At 41.0% G+C, this 15,777-nt stretch overlaps 4 protein-coding genes across 4 annotated transcripts in view; 3 read left to right on the top strand and 1 right to left on the bottom strand.

Moving 5' to 3' along the window:
- Positions 1 to 3,505: 3,505 nt before the first annotated feature.
- On the bottom strand, positions 3,506 to 4,897 carry SARC_07321 (hypothetical protein). The gene is made up of 3 exons (XM_014298735.1): positions 4,823 to 4,897; positions 3,957 to 4,106; positions 3,506 to 3,727 (listed from the first exon to the last, which is right to left on the bottom strand). The coding sequence occupies exons 2-3, from the start codon at positions 4,097 to 4,099 to the stop codon at positions 3,685 to 3,687; spliced, it is 186 nt and encodes a 61-aa protein (XP_014154210.1). The 5' UTR covers positions 4,100 to 4,106; positions 4,823 to 4,897; the 3' UTR covers positions 3,506 to 3,684.
- A 649-nt stretch (positions 4,898 to 5,546) lies between these two features.
- On the top strand, positions 5,547 to 10,646 carry SARC_07322 (amidophosphoribosyltransferase). The gene is made up of 10 exons (XM_014298736.1): positions 5,547 to 5,841; positions 6,655 to 6,976; positions 7,125 to 7,249; positions 7,815 to 8,071; positions 8,266 to 8,469; positions 8,581 to 8,654; positions 8,846 to 8,945; positions 9,123 to 9,234; positions 9,522 to 9,692; positions 9,933 to 10,646. The coding sequence occupies exons 1-10, from the start codon at positions 5,662 to 5,664 to the stop codon at positions 9,978 to 9,980; spliced, it is 1,593 nt and encodes a 530-aa protein (XP_014154211.1). The 5' UTR covers positions 5,547 to 5,661; the 3' UTR covers positions 9,981 to 10,646.
- Positions 10,647 to 13,170: 2,524 nt separating this feature from the next.
- On the top strand, positions 13,171 to 13,908 carry SARC_07323 (hypothetical protein; the record flags this gene model as incomplete). Its single annotated transcript, XM_014298737.1, has 1 exon — positions 13,171 to 13,908. One exon carries the CDS (start codon positions 13,171 to 13,173, stop codon positions 13,906 to 13,908), a length of 738 nt encoding a protein of 245 aa, XP_014154212.1.
- Positions 13,909 to 15,248: 1,340 nt separating this feature from the next.
- Positions 15,249 to 15,777, top strand: part of SARC_07324 (hypothetical protein) — a 2,227-nt gene continuing 1,698 nt past the window's right edge. The window contains exon 1 of the mRNA XM_014298738.1: positions 15,249 to 15,409. Coding sequence (XP_014154213.1) covers positions 15,344 to 15,409 — 66 coding nt within the window. The 5' untranslated portion in view covers positions 15,249 to 15,343. The remainder of the gene's footprint in view (positions 15,410 to 15,777) is intronic.

A 15,777-nucleotide genomic window follows, 5' to 3' on the forward strand; every position in this document is an offset into this window, starting at 1 on the left:
TATACACATATATTATATATATTTATAAATATATATATATATATATATATATGTATGTATGTATATATATATATATGAATATATATACATATATATATATATATATGTATATGAATATAAGTTGATATATATATATATATGTTTATATATTTATATATTTGTATATATATATTATATCTATATATTTATATATCTGTATATCTATGTACCTATATCTATATCTATTCCGGTAGACAATAAATGTGTTCGTTTGCATTAGATTGTTATACGTATGTTTTATGAGTTCATGGTTTATATAAAGCCAGTAGGTTTTGAATTGACCTGTGTATATCAACGTCGATGTAAAGTATGCACACCAACATATGGTTGTCCAGACTGTTTTTGAGTTGCCGCGTACACTATACTACATTCTGGTGCAACTACTGTAACAACATTGCTCCGTTGTTTTTTTTAGAGCAGCGATCGCCGCGACAATGAATACAGGCCTATACCTGATGCTCACTATATCTGGCTATTTCAGTATCTCTATACGGATGAAATGACGCATACGACCCGCTCGCAATATTTTTCTCTGGTCTCATGGGCATAGGAGCCGGCTGTTTGTGGACCGCACAGGGTGCCATGGCTCTATCATACTCTACAGAGGATAAGAGGGGTTTATTCACGGCCACTTCTTGGATGATTTATATTTGGGTGGGGTTGTCAGGGGTTTGCTAACCATGTATATCAATTTTGGAAATGAAGGTGCGGGGGGCGTAAATGCGCAAACTTTTTTTATGTTCTGTGAAATCATGTTATTGGGTGTTCTATTTGTGGCTATCTTCATTGTCCATCCATCGAAAGTGATCAGGGCCGACGGGCAATGCGTGAATTTCGATAAACAATCAAAGCCCTTAGAAGAGATTCGGAGTGTACTGGATATGTTTACCAATAAATATATGGTTCTGCTGACCCCAATTTTACCGAGTTCGAATTGGTTTTATGTCTACGATTTCGGTGCCATAAAAGGCAACTAATTTGATGCCGATACAAGAGGAGTGAACAACGCGCTATTCTGGAATGCATGCAGATGGTCGGCAGGTATTTTTTTTCGGCGCCGTCTTCTTAGATACGCAAGTGATGGGGCGCAGGAAGCGAGCTGTGTGGGGTATTATAATCATGTCTGCAGTAACATTGTTTCATTGGGCGTACGCTTTGCTCTATCAGATCAAGTAGAGCTACGACAAGGGCAACCCTCTGTCGCCTCTTATCAATTTTACCCAAGAACCAAACTATGCCTTACCAGCATTTTCGTACAGTTTATGGGCCAAGTAGATGCAAGCATTCAAACTTATGCGTACTGGATTTTGGGGGCGATTGCAAATTCACCCACCGTGTTGTCAAGATACGCAGGTTACTACAAGGGTATACAATCGCTGGGTACGTGTATGTCATGGATTTTAGAATGAATAAAAATGTCATGCCGTCATCAATTGTACGTATGTATTTTCTGGGATGTAGTATGCATTCTACCTACGTGCAAGGTAGCAACGATGGTCAAGGATCGAGGAACTAGCGAGGATAGTGAGAAAAGTGCAATTCATACGGACTATTAAATATAAAATCTCCAGTATGTTTAAATTGTATCAGTATGCCGAAATTGCTTCCGAATCGGGTGCACAATCATAAAGACCTGACCTTGCACATATGTGAAATCTACAGAACGTATAAGGGTATATAATGCAACGTAATATACAAATGCATCCCAATCCAACCACGGACGGCAAGAATTATAAGCAGCAATCTGCTTCCTTGGTATATACACGAAGCCTCATACTAAAGAGCAGGTTTCTGTACTCGATAAAGTTTCAGTGATTACAACCACGCATATATACGTAGGAGCGATTGTATTATACTATGGCACTTTAATAATTGGATAGATGCCATGCCCATTCAATCGGGCTCATAATCCGCGATACATCAATGTAAAAGTAGGTGAGAGTTTATATATTTGAATACGGCGTTGCGTCTCCTCGGCACCGTACTTCATTTTTCTTTGAATGCAGATAAACATTTATCGATTAAGAGTCCGGAAATTGTTATGTGTGTCGGCTGATTAGTACAAACACTCCGGTACAACGAAGAGACACCTTTAAGCTCGACAAAATTCCTAATCACGTGAAGTGAGCATGAACGTGTTTTTTTACCCTCTACATTTTTACAAGCTAATTATCATACTAACGCTATGCATGGATCAAAACTAAATACTTTCATTGAAAAGCTATTGATTCTCAAAAGTACACGCACACAGTTGAGATAGAAACGAATATATGCAAGCACCCTTTTCAAATTCACTGAAACCAGACATAAATACAAACCAAAAGCTCAGACAGCGATCGCTCGCCAGTTATTATCTTTGACGACGGGCCCACAGGTAGGTTCTCCATACTTGCCGAAGCTTTCAGGTCCTATAGGTTATCCGCCACTCATAAGTAAGATTGTCATCATAGCCATGTATGCATTGTCTAACGAGCGACAAATAGGCACTTGTCACATCAATATCCATAAAATTGTAGTCGCTACAGTTCACTAAATATAGAAAAAAAATTGGACACTCGTCGCATCAACATCCATAAAATTATCGTCGCAACAGTTCAATACATATAAACAAATAATTCACAAGAACAAAAACTCCAAACGGGCGCAGTAGAATCCATGCGCAATTTATTATGCTCACTACGCTATAATACGGCCGGGTCTAGTAAACAAATCTATCGTGCACATCATGCGACAGGTTTAGGCATTCCGATCATAGTATACGACAGTATGGTTGAAGCTCAGACAGCGATCGCTCGCCAACTATTATCCTAGATACGGGCCCACAGGTAGGTTCTCCTTACTTGCCGAAGCTTTCAGGTCCCATGAGTTTATCCGCCACTCAAAATGAATAATTGTCATCATAGCCACACATTTATCAAACGGACAGACAATTGAACGAAGCTGGTCGCTCACACTGAATACATTCGACATACCAATATTCGTGAATTGTAAAAGCATACATACACATCAAGTGCTACAGGTCACTGAAGACTGGGCTCAACCTGTACATCGATTATCATACAACTGTAACAAACGTACATACACTTAATAGGTATAAAGAAGAACGGGGGCATTAATGGGTAAACATACTTTATTTTGCTTTAGTATACCACAGAGCTCAATTAAAGTGCAAGTGCGGCTAGGTAAAACTATTGTGCGGGTCTGTGGAATGTATTCTGATGAAAAAAGCATTGCGAGAGGCATTTAGGTTCTACGACACACAATGGTCACTGAGTATCTAGAATGTGAAAAAGCTCAGACAGCGATCGCTCGCCAATTATTATCCTAGATGACGGGCCCATAGGTAGGTTCTCCATACTTGCCGAAGCTTTCAGGTCCCATGGGTGATCCGCCACTCAAAAGTAGGAATGTCATCATAGCTAGTCACAAACATTACATGCAATCACGACACACCAACAAAAGATGGCATACTAGTATTTGGAGTTAACAGTCCATTGCTGATATATCCACAATCGAGACAAAGTATACATACAACAGAATATTGTACAAATCAAACCTCCAGCCTGGAGATCTCAAGTTTCAGGGTATAGTACACTAGTTTATTAATCAGCTCCACCATGTCCCATCATTCATTGTCATACGCGCTTACGCCTCAACCTTGGCCGCTCCAGCATTTTTCTTGTTGTGCCTTTGTATTGGAGAGAAATAGGGCAAACAAAAAAACTAAGAAACCGACAATAAAACCTGCAATAGCTGCTTGTTTGTAGAGTGGCACTCCGATTAAGTTTCACTAGGGAACATAAATCATGGCGGACAAGACCAATATTGAGCCCGAACATGATAATACCATAGTCGTGCTAGATGCTGCAACTACAAGCGAGCGTGCATATGCAAATATTCCTCTTCAAAATACATACTTCTTGGCGAATCTCATGTTCCTCTTGAACTTTGGGTCAACACCACGCATATCAGGGTATTTCTGACGCTGGGGCTTCTTGATACCATTACGGTGAGCCTTGGCGCTCTGGTTATGGGCGGTATGATTTTTGGACTTGGCCATTTTGACACTACATTTCGGGGAAAGGCAGAATACAAAACAATGAGTGACAATACATGACCATCGTTGATAGTAGTTAGATTGTATCACAAGCTATTCAAATTTGTAGGTCGGTAAAATCATCTCTCAGATTTGTATGAATACATTTTTTGGTATATTCAATAACAATTATGTAGACCGAGTGTTGCTTTCAGACTTGTATATGGTCGTCCTTCATATCTGTGTCGAGGTCTCTTGTACTACATTTGCTGTTTCGACCGAAAATACAATTGGCATAGCTGTACCGTTCCTATGTCTGTTATGCACGTAAATATATAGCACTACATGAGAAAACACTGACCCCCACCATATTATAGCATGCTGGCCATATATGAAAATCCAGCCGTTAAAACTACTGCGCATGCTTGTTTTTGCTGAAGTTGTCTGTCACACAAATATCGACCATCAATAGTGACTGCGCTGCGCGAAATGATGATTTGGTCCATGTTATGCAATTCGATTGAGTAAGAATAATTTGCTGCTATATGGGTGACTGTGGGGTCCTATAGGTGAATGTATTCTCAATGGCGACTCGTTTCCAATCGTATTCTTGAAGCCAGATTTTGAGCTTGATACAATACTCTCAATTCCAGCTCATTAATTACGCCTGGTTCATAAATCGCACAGCTGAAAGTCCTTGCAGTCATGCAAAACACACATAATCGACTTTAAGGTTACACTTCCTACCTAGTTTCCTTGAATCGAAAGAGAAGGCTTACGGATTTCGAGTTAGTGTGTTATGTAAATAATTGTCGTGTCCCATGCGTTTCCTGATTACTGTAAATCATATCAATTGCACATGGGTTTACACTGTAGGTATTGGTCAATAGCCGAAAATAATATTTTGTTGAAATAAACTTAAAAATAAAATAAAAACAAATAATTTCCCTCCAAATATCCTTCTAAAAAAACCCCCTGTGATTCCACTCACAACAAGAGTCACAACAAGCCTGAAGAGATGAAGAGAATAGAGATGCTTGATTTTACTTTTTCAATAGCCTTCATAAATTGAAACATATGGTAGAATGATATTTTGTTGCAAACAAACCCATTTTTTAATAATAATTGTGTACTAAGGTATGAAAAGTAGTAGTAGATACAGAAAATGTTCATGACTCGTAGAATGCCAAGCATAAAAGGTGGTTTACGACATTTAAATGGAAAAGTCTGCTGAATTTTTAAAGAGACTTTGTGATTTTAATCATAGTGTAGGCCCCATAAATTGAGATAGAAGTGCATACTTTACATGCACCTGTGTAGAAAAATTGGACTTTTTTCTAGCGATCAGATAAAAAAAAGCAACGTCAACTCCCACGCGCTGTACGTTATCAGAATTGAATATTGCTCTCCGTATATACGCCCAGGGCCTTAAAACACTTGCTGTGATAAATATTACTGCTTACACCGCTCACTCTCAGCTGTCCACATATATTCTCTGTTAGACTGCGTAGTGCGTACCCTCTTTTTGCTCTGTCTTCGCAGACATATATACACACATAAAAATACATATACATAAACTAGTAATCATGTGTGGAATAGTAGGTGTACTGCTTGGTCACCACGATAATCACGCCAACTGCGAATTGTACGAAGGACTCAATCTGCTACAGCATCGTGGACAGGATGCGGCGGGCATCGTGACCAGTGAGCATGGTCATCTTTTCCAACGGAAAGAGAAAGGTCTCGTACGCGATGTGTTCACAAAGGTAAGCGTCACTATCACTTGTTTACTGAAGCTCACAGTTGCTCCTACATGGGAATAGATCACAATTTAATACAGGCGACGTAGGGTGTGGCACCATCTTACAGCGGCACATTCAGGATTAATATTACTTTATGTGCATGCACTTTGAATTTTGCTGCACTGAGTGTTTCGTAAAGCTTTACGTTTCGTTCCGTATCGAGAGTATACTATATAGAGTCCAAAGATGGCGCTTGCTTGGTCACCTCAGTATGTCAGTGATTTGTCTGTGGGTTGTTCGACTCAGTGAACACGAACATTAATCTGCTAGCGAGCCCCACACGCTCTTAAATCACTTTTTAAGTACAGAACCGAGTGTACTTCGGTACTTTTCTACTCCTATCCTGTACAGTCTAATATTGTGTATTTTTAAGGGATGAAAGTGTAGCGTGGTGTGCGTATATGCTTTCAAATTCATTGGTATAATCTGCAGTACTAAATTATAATTTTATATCAGAAAATTTGAAGTATGAATTTATCACATACATCCTGCTCCAGGATTGTGATATATGTATCGTGCGTACATTGGGAACTCAGATCTATTAAAGGTAGTCGCAGCCCTTCAGTCAGGGTCAAAGTTGGCAAGCCAACTATAGCCAAGACAACCACCTTTTTTTATGAGGCGTGTATCGATGGGCTGCAGTGCAATATCGCTTGCTCAACAATTTGTAAGCACGCCAAAACCCAGATGATTGCGATTGCGAATGGTTACATTTCGTATACTTTGATTGTGCGATTCTAAAGTAACCCATATTTAACCTATTTATGTACCGTACAGGACGCTCTGAGGGGTTTGCGTGGACATATGGGTCTTGCGCACGTTCGTTATCCCACTGCCGGAAGCTCCTCAAATGCAGAGACACAGCCCTTCTACGTCAATTCACCATATGGCATTACGCTCGCACACAACGGGAATCTGACAAACTCTGAAGAGCTCAAGAAATTTTTAGATGTGGAAGCGCACAGGCATATTAATACCACTTCGGATTCAGAGGTGTTGCTAAATGTACTTGCGTATGAATTGCAATTAGTGGATAAACATCGGCTGGATCACCTGGATATCTTCAGCGCGGTGACGAATGTGATGGATAGATGTAGAGGTAGGTGTCAGTATCTTGGATAGTATTATAGAATTCTATGCGGTTTGAATCAATTGATAAGCTAACCGTTGCTTGCTTAGCGTTTATTCACCGTAGTTTTTCACTCGTATATGCGAGTATGACGATCGACGATTTTTTTGCTCAATAGGTGGTTATGCTGTTATTGCGATGGTCCCGGGATACGGGCTTATTGCATTTCGGGATCCTCATGGCGTGCGACCGCTTGTCATTGGGAAAAGAGAGAACAAGGACGGAACACTTGATTATATTTCGGTATGTACAAACATGTTGTATTTTTTCCCTGTATATATGTATGGTGTTATTGTCGCGACTCATCAAAAGTTGCATTCGGTTGCCTGCCCGTGCGTAAGAACCAGTGTGTCTCTGAGTTTGTGCATGTCATGCGGACCAATGTCTAAAGTAATACTCAGTTAGCGTTTTACGATACAGCTGCACGCGAGAGTACTTTCGTTACCTAGCTGCTCTTGTACGTGTTTGTTCTCAAGAGCGGGCTTGTTGATTTGCTCATACTTGCGTTCGTAAGTTGCCTGCATGTCGCAGTACATTTTCATATTTACAATATACACGGTTGCTCACAAGACATTGCTCAATTTGCCTGCCGGATTCTGGTGCTGGGCGTGCTAGATTTCCTTTTATATTGTCAAGCCCCCCGTACTTCCGAACATATTTGATCATTAATGACGAACGTAATCTATGAGTCAAATCCACACGCATGTTCATAACTGATATAGCGAACTTGTTTGTCTTTAAGTATGAAACTTTGCAAAAACAATCATTGACACAAGGTCACTCACCGCTTGCAATATTTTTTCTACAGGCATCAGAAAGTGTAGTTTTGGATTGTCTGGGGTATGAGCTAGTCGGGGACGTACTTCCCGGTGAATGTGTGATTCTACGAACAAAACGACATCCTTCGAAGGAAAAGCAGAAGACTATATCTCATGCCGACACAATTGTGCGGGCTATGTGTCTGAGCGAGGGTAGCTCAACGTCGTTCACACCGTGTATCTTTGAATATGTATACTTCGCTCGTCCTGATTCACTCATCGACGGCGTTTCTGTCTATAAAGCACGGTAAGAATTTTTTAGTAAATATTGTTTTAAAAGTAATGTTTTAGACTTATTGATGTGTTATGATTCTGCTATGTGCCACTTATTGTAACTGTTCGGTGCCGGTGGTACACTGAAGATCCGCCACAAGTTGCCGATCTGTTGTCATGCGTACATAGCGATATAAATGTCTCATTTATAATCTTTCGAACAAGCAGACTGGCGATGGGCGAGGCACTGGGCAGAAAGATACAGCAGATGCCCAAACTACTAGCAGATATCGATGTGATCATTCCAGTACCGGATACCTCCCGTGTTGCCGCGCTCCAGATGTCAGTGCTATTAAACAAAACATATCGAGAAGGATTCATTAAGAATCGATATGTGGGTCGAACTTTCATTATGCCGGGCCAAGCGGAAAGGTGTGTTATACTCGTAGATCAATTTAGCTGCCGTGTGGCTTTAGGTTTTTATTTATTTACATTGATGGTTTCTGACCTTGCTGTCTGTACTTTCTGTGTATTTTTAAACAGGGTTGCCTCTGTCCGCAGGAAATTAAACGCCATGCCTCTAGAATTCAAGGACAAGAATGTCATGCTGGTAGATGGTGTGTGTTAGGCATTATTCGCAATTGGTTGTATATCACGATGTCGCATTATGTTGGATCAATGTTGCTGTCATCGAACCACTCGCCGTCTTTGCAGCGGGCGATGCAGATTGATATGGCGAGCTTTGCTATCACTAACGTACTCATGTAGCCGCTGGCTCTCTCCTTTGCCACGTTATTTCGTCTATTAGATTCCATTGTAAGAGGTACCACTTGTAAGGAGATCATCAACATGGCCAGGGAAGCAGGTGCAGCAAAAGTTTACGTTGCATCGTGTGCGCCGGAAATCAGGTGAGTGGCCATATCGGATTTCATATTTGTTACTGCATCAATGTCCTGCTTCGTTGGGCGAGACTTGCGATTTGGCGGGTTCACTCTCTTGCAGCACACCTTGAATATAACTGGCGTGGCATATTGATCACGTAAAACTCCTATTGTTGACTGAGGCGTATTTGTCCATAAACGCAGGTATCCCAATGTATACGGTATCGATATGCCTACACGTCAGGAATTGGTCGCCTACAACCGCACGCTGAACGACATATCGCGTTATCTTGGCGCAGATGAAGTTGTTTTTCAGGTAAATATTTCCGGGTAATCCCGTACCGAGAAATTCCTGAATCACGCCTTTATTGCGTGTTGGTTCATGATCCTAAATAGATGGTTATGTTGGGTCATTGCGTGACCTGCTGATCAACTCTTGGGTAACCTCAATGCTTCGAAAAAGCACATTCGGTCCGTAGATGGTATCAACGTCCACATAGTCAATATGTCCTACTCTTGCTATCGTAGATTTTGCACATCTTCGTGCTCTTTCACTCGTCTGCTTTTTCATTCTTCTCGTATTGTATGCCTGTGCCATCGTAGAATCTTGAGGACCTTGTAAATTCAGTGCTTCAATGTTCGAGTGATACCAGCCCGGTGTTCTCTGGTTTTGACACATCGGTATTCAACGGCAAGTACATTACCGGCGATATTGATGAGGCGTACATTGAAGGTCTTGAAAACTTCAGGAATGAGAGCTCAAAATTTGCCAGGGTATGTTCTGTCGTATTGTCAGATTTTTCAGCTTTCCTTGCTGCGTTCTATTTAGTCTGGACATAGACCCAGTGTTGCTTTTTCTTGATACTCTCGTTGGGCAATGGTTTGCTATTTCAAGCACCTCTTCGTCGCGATATCCGTTTAGGTTTCTGTAAATCCATCTGAGGATGATCGGGTTGAACCAAAAGAATGGCCCATTGCGGTTACACTCAATTGCTGTTGCATCACATATTACAGACGCCATCTGAGCCCGAAATCGATGGCCTGTACAATTCACTTCGGTGAACGTCAGAGCCATGGCTCTCGTGACGCAGGTATCCAGTTTTAGACACAGCTTACGGCTGGTACTACGGCACAGGGAGATTCGATGATGATCGAATTGTGAAAGAATCGTCGAGGCACGGCTCCATACGTACTTGTGGTGTCAAGTCAACGTCTATGCATATTTAATTTATAACTTCTGAAGCGAAGTTCTCCGACCGCCGTGCTCTCGAGTAGTGGAATTTGGCTGCAACCAAATCAAATTATTCTAAAAGCTGAAATATGCGAGATAAATGGTTTAGTGCACTGCTGTATACGTGCTGTCGTTCTTTCATATTGAAATATAGGCGCGGTTGGTCCCATAAATCTCTCGCACCCTTGACTCTTTGTGCAGATACCATGTAAATGTGGCTATTATCTTGCAAGGCGAAGAGCTGCAAAAGAGCTTATCAGACTTGAAAAGTATATCCGTCTGTGCAACCCATTCCTAACTTGTACACGCCTACGCTGCTTCGCTACATGCTCCACCACTGCGTGTAAATTCTGCGACTTGTAGACTGCGGCAGTTGTAAAAAGTGCCATCACTGTGCAAATAATAGTTCCGGTAGATCCGAAGGGATTGTTTCAGACTTCAGAGTCAGGAATTATACATAGAAGGATGATATAAGCACTGGAGAATAAATATTGCCCAGACACATTTTGAAAATTGTATTTGGTTTGAGACCAGATTCTGACAAAATTTGAAAATATTGGCGGCCCAGTAAGAATTTTGGCCCGCCAGAAATCAACATGCCTGGCAATTTACAAGAGAACAATCCCTGTGTCAAAGGTTTTGAAATTGTTGTTGTTCCCTCAAGTCTATAAAGGTATATGAATTTTTGTGATAGTCACAAGTAGTATGAGTGGTGGGAGGGACACGAGGCACTGTGGACATGGCAATCAGTTTCGACCTGACACAGACATAAGTGTATGTACCTGACGCAGGGGAAAATGCGTCAAGTGATAGTGATAGTGATCTTAACGACGACGATATCGGTGATATACAGAACGGACGTGTTAAGGTGGGGAAAACGCCAGCTAAAGAGTGTACACGATGCAAAATGGTATGAGTATAATGTAGAGTCTCTCAGGGAAGTATGTCGGGACAGCAGAAAGAACACAGAGGTGTAATAAAATAATATATGATCGTGAAATTTTCGATTGAAAACATGTTGGCAAGGCCGAGGACAACAATGACCGCCCCAGGTCCCCATCATGATGGCCGTTCCAGCAGGCCACTTCAAAAATGGTCGAATTTCCACAAGACACTCTCTGAGTCTCTGTGACTGACTCGCCTCTCGACTCTCGTGAAATCGCATACAATCACAATCAGTTGTCATTGATTTTGTTTTTTCATGCCGTCTCATGACTGACGAGTGACGGACTGATGACAGTCGACAGTTCGACACACTCACCATGATGAGTCAACATCTCTTCAACAGTCAACAATCAACACTCAACACTCAACACAACAAGAACTAGAAGAGACTACAAGTATCACAACTTCACAAGAAGGGAGAGAAGAGTGGCCACCAGGCTGCAGGCACCAGCAGTAGGCACTAGGCAGTCACTGGGGGGTAGCCGAGTACATAGGTAGAGCAGAATAGCGAGTGTAGAGTGTGGAGTTGTTAGGCACGAGTCGGTGATGAGCAGTGAGCAGTGAGCACACAAAAAGGTACACTGTCTATACTCACATAAATACTGTGTATAATTGTTGTACATGTACACTTAAAGTTTTAGTTGGAAATAGGTGCATCTTGCTGCTTGCAAGTGCAATTTTCAAAATTTCATATATATAAAAACCCCATATTTGACGGTTGACCTCAAAAAAGCAATAACGTTGTATTTTAATTTATTGTCCTACGGACTTTTTAGTCCGTTGTGGTATTTATTTTTATTTTTAATCTCTCTTAAGAGAGTAAGAGGGCCATGATTTATTTTTACTGTTTTGGTTTTGTTTTATTTTTTTAAATAAAAACAAATCTACATAATAACCATTTGCGATTATCGTAAGACGCAAACGTATTGAGTTTAGCCACGGTCTCACAGGCGCTCGCTGCACGGCGAGTCATCGAGTCGGCGACAGGCCTCGTTACGTTTTTGCTGACATATAATAATAAACAATAAACGCTAGGTATATATGTATCGTACACCCGACTGGCAATCAGAGTATCAGACACAGTATTTATAGGCCTGGGAGTCAGTGGGAGACCTTAGTCCTTACACATGTCGACCCGTTGACGAAAACGTCAAACGCGAACGCATCGGAATCTATACGTTTTAACTTATACGGTATGAGTCTATGAGACCTGGTTCGGCGATAATCATTTTTATACATAATCAAAACCGTATTGTAAAAAGTAAAATACTAAAACAATCAGTTCAATCACTCAGATGAGTCGATGGAGTATAAATGACAGGTCTTAAAACAAAACAAACAAAACAAAACCCGATAAAAAAGATTTATTGCAGTTACAAGAGGTCAAGAGGGTGAATTTATAAAAAGTCTGACGACTTGAGCCTGACAGATACAATATACAAATGTACGTCCATTCACTCCATTGGCATTGTATTTTAATTTTAGGCCTTATGAATATCTCCGGTGCTCTGAGTGAGAGTAATTTCTGGTATGCTGCACTGAGTACTCCGTACTGTATTATCTGTTTTGAGTGTTTTCTGTTTTCAGTTTTCAGTTCGAGTTTTCAGTTTTGAGTTTTGTGCCTGTCGAGTTTCGAGTTTCGAGTTTCGAGTTGTGACTTGTGACTTGTGACTTCGGATTTGAGACTTCAGAGTTCAGACAAATAGACAAATACGAGTGAAGAGTCGGGAGTTCTGACTCTGGCACCTGGTTGAGTGGTTCTGTTTGTACAGTACTTTCGATTTTCGAACCGTCACTGCGTCAACTGTTGTCAAGTCGTCAACGGTTAAACAACCCTCCGGGTCTCAAGAAGTCGTCAACTTCTCACAACTTCTCACAACTTCACAAGTCTGCTGGCTGTCCTCAACTTTCAAGAAGCAAATAAATGTGACTATAAATGTGTATTTAAAAAAAAGTTGTTTCACCACGACACCCCCACATCGACGTCTCTCATATTAAAGATATTTTAGTTTAAAATAAAATAAAATAATACTTGGACTCGCTGCTTTGGCGAGTAAAATCGAATTGCCTGTGACAATGACTACAGGTATCAATGTTGTCAACACGGATGATTCAAAGAGTGTGAGTAGTAAATCCACGGAATGTCAGCTGTTGGATTCGGACTACGACTCTAAAGGGTCACAAGTTCATACCGACAACAACAATCATGATGAAACAATTAAATACACAGGCTTGCTTGGTACCGTTATGAATTTGACGGTATCGATCATTGGCGGTGCTATTTATGCGTTACCGTATAGTGCCGCGCAGGTTGGTTGGTCAATCGCTATCGGGCTGATGGTTTTTGGTGCTGTTTTAACGTGGTTTGGTATCCACTTACTCGGAAGTATCGCAAATATAATTGGCAACCGTCAAACAACGTTTGGCTTGGCTTTGGAGATGTCCTATCCCTGTCTCACTATAATCGTCGATTTAGTGGTCGTATTCTTGGGGTGGTGTGTAGCGGTAGTCTATTTGACTGTCGCCTCCACCGTCATGCCAAATGTCATGGCCGATTTTATGGATGTGGAAACCCAAAGCCCTAGCACTCCGATCTTCGTAGAAGCCTGGTTCTGGCTTGCCATTTTCTGGGTCGGACTTGCGCTACCTCTGTCGATGACACGGACGCTCTTCTTCGTGGCACCAGCTGCGTTGGCTGCGGTCATCTGTGTTGGCTACACAGCATTCATATCTTTCGGATACTTAGTAGGGATTTTTGATCCATGCGCGGGAGTCTCGGCGTCATGCCAAGGTGAAGTAGATGTCGCTGTGTGAAATTTTCAAAGCATAATGCGAGCATTCCCTGTTTTTATTCAGGCCTATTGTATGGGTCCGATTGTCTTCACAGTGTATAATAGCATGGGCAAGAATAGTGTCAGTCGTGTTGACGCAGCAGGATTTATTTCTTTGCTGTTAGGCTCGTGCTTTTACACTGTGATAATGCTATGTGGCTATTTAGTCTATGGTTCTGAAGTCAAAGCAAATGTTTTGGATTCCTTCCCTCGATCACTTGAGGCCTCCATTGCCCGCATGGGTACAGCATTTGTGGCTACAGTATACTTCTCTCGACCATCTTATACACATTCTAAGCAAGTTGACACCCAGCAAATGCATATCTAGGGATGTTCTGGATTACGCGACGCGGATCGGCAAGATTACTTTCTACTCGACAACGCTAGCGTTAAATTTATTGGCAGTCCTATTTGCATACTTTCAAATCGACATCAACTTCATGCTCTCCTTGGCGGGCGCGTTTGGTACAATACATCTGAGTTTAACAGTCCCTGCAGCTGTATATTGGAAGCTGTTCGAAGACGAGGGGTTGTCTGTGCAGCGCTTACTGACAATTCCGTTTGGATTTGTTGGTATTTTCATAATGTGCATAAGCGTTTGGACCATATTCTTTTGAGAACACTTGCGGCTTATGCAGTACGTGATACATCAGTATACCAAACGTTCAGATGCTCAAATAGATATGAAGTACATGGCCGCGAGCTCTATATGAGACTCACAATGGAACACATTCGCAAGAAATCGACAGAATTGGCAAGTTTAGCCTCAATGAGGGCTATGGTCTTTAATAACCTGCCCCGACCAGACCGCGAGCTGTCCTACTATTACCCCACTGTAGGGAGGTATGTAACGTCGACATACAAACTTTCATCTCGTCCGGATAGCAGTTAAAATCTTGTTTCATAATCAAATCTCTAAATAACTGTACCTCTTCAAGAAGTGTGAACTGTATATAATAGGGATTTCATATTTGTGTGCAGCAAATAATAAATAATCACGCGCAGCGGCTAGCAAGTAGCAACACATGAGATTTGATAACATTTATTTAGCCTTCAAATACACAATCGAAAACCAAAACAAATATATATTATTTCATAGCCAACTGATAACACTATTTCAATCACAAAAAAAGACTTCTCCTTCCCCTTCCCCTCCCCCGGACCTCCCCCCTAACAGACGACCTCGTTCCGATTGGAGGGGACTTTTAGGGGACCTAAATAGACCAAAAGCGTGATGGACAGATTTCTCATTTCTCATCATGACGAAATAAAATAGTTTACTAAAATATATATAGTCCTCGTTTCAGGGATAATTTATCAACAAATACTGAGTTCTGCGCAGACTCTACAATCTACATAGGACCATAATCATACCCTTCCAGTCAACTAAAACCGAGTCAGAATCGAGTATCCGTCGAATGAATATGTTCTCAACACTTTGTCGCTCTATCCGGTCCACAACCAGTATCGAATGTCGTTCTCTGGTACGTTTCTGTCTAAGAGCGTGTGTCTTCGAGCAGATCCATTGCATATATGGTGGCTTTATAGTAAAAAAGCAATGGGATTTATCAGGACGGTTAGTTTGATTTATCGAAATGTTTGCATAGCATATAATTGTATGCGTATAAAATAAGAATAGACTCTAATGCACACTGAAAAAATTCGCTTAATTATATGGAAAGTGTAAAATATAGAGAACGAACGAGAACATCTGCGCAAGTCTGTGAGTATGTATCATTGTTTATGTATAAGTTCAAATACTATGCATTAACATGTACATATATATATATATATATATATATATATATATATATATAGTATATATTATATTAGTTATATTATTATTATATTA

This window comes from Sphaeroforma arctica (genome assembly GCF_001186125.1).
Source record: "Sphaeroforma arctica JP610 unplaced genomic scaffold supercont1.573, whole genome shotgun sequence".
NCBI lineage: Eukaryota > Ichthyosporea > Ichthyophonida > Sphaeroforma > Sphaeroforma arctica.

Bases quoted from the DNA above. Each gene is read 5' to 3' on its own strand.
- SARC_07321 (XM_014298735.1), bottom strand. From the start codon at position 4,099: ATGGCCAAGTCCAAAAATCATACCGCCCATAACCAGAGCGCCAAGGCT. The intron at 3,728-3,956 runs GTATGTATTTTG...TCCAATACAAAG, and splicing joins AACATGAGATTCGCCAAGAA to GCACAACAAGAAAAATGCTG.
- SARC_07322 (XM_014298736.1), top strand. From the start codon at position 5,662: ATGTGTGGAATAGTAGGTGTACTGCTTGGTCACCACGATAATCACGCC. The intron at 7,250-7,814 runs GTATGTACAAAC...TTTTTTCTACAG, and splicing joins GAACACTTGATTATATTTCG to GCATCAGAAAGTGTAGTTTT. The intron at 9,693-9,932 runs GTATGTTCTGTC...CACATATTACAG, and splicing joins AGAGCTCAAAATTTGCCAGG to ACGCCATCTGAGCCCGAAAT.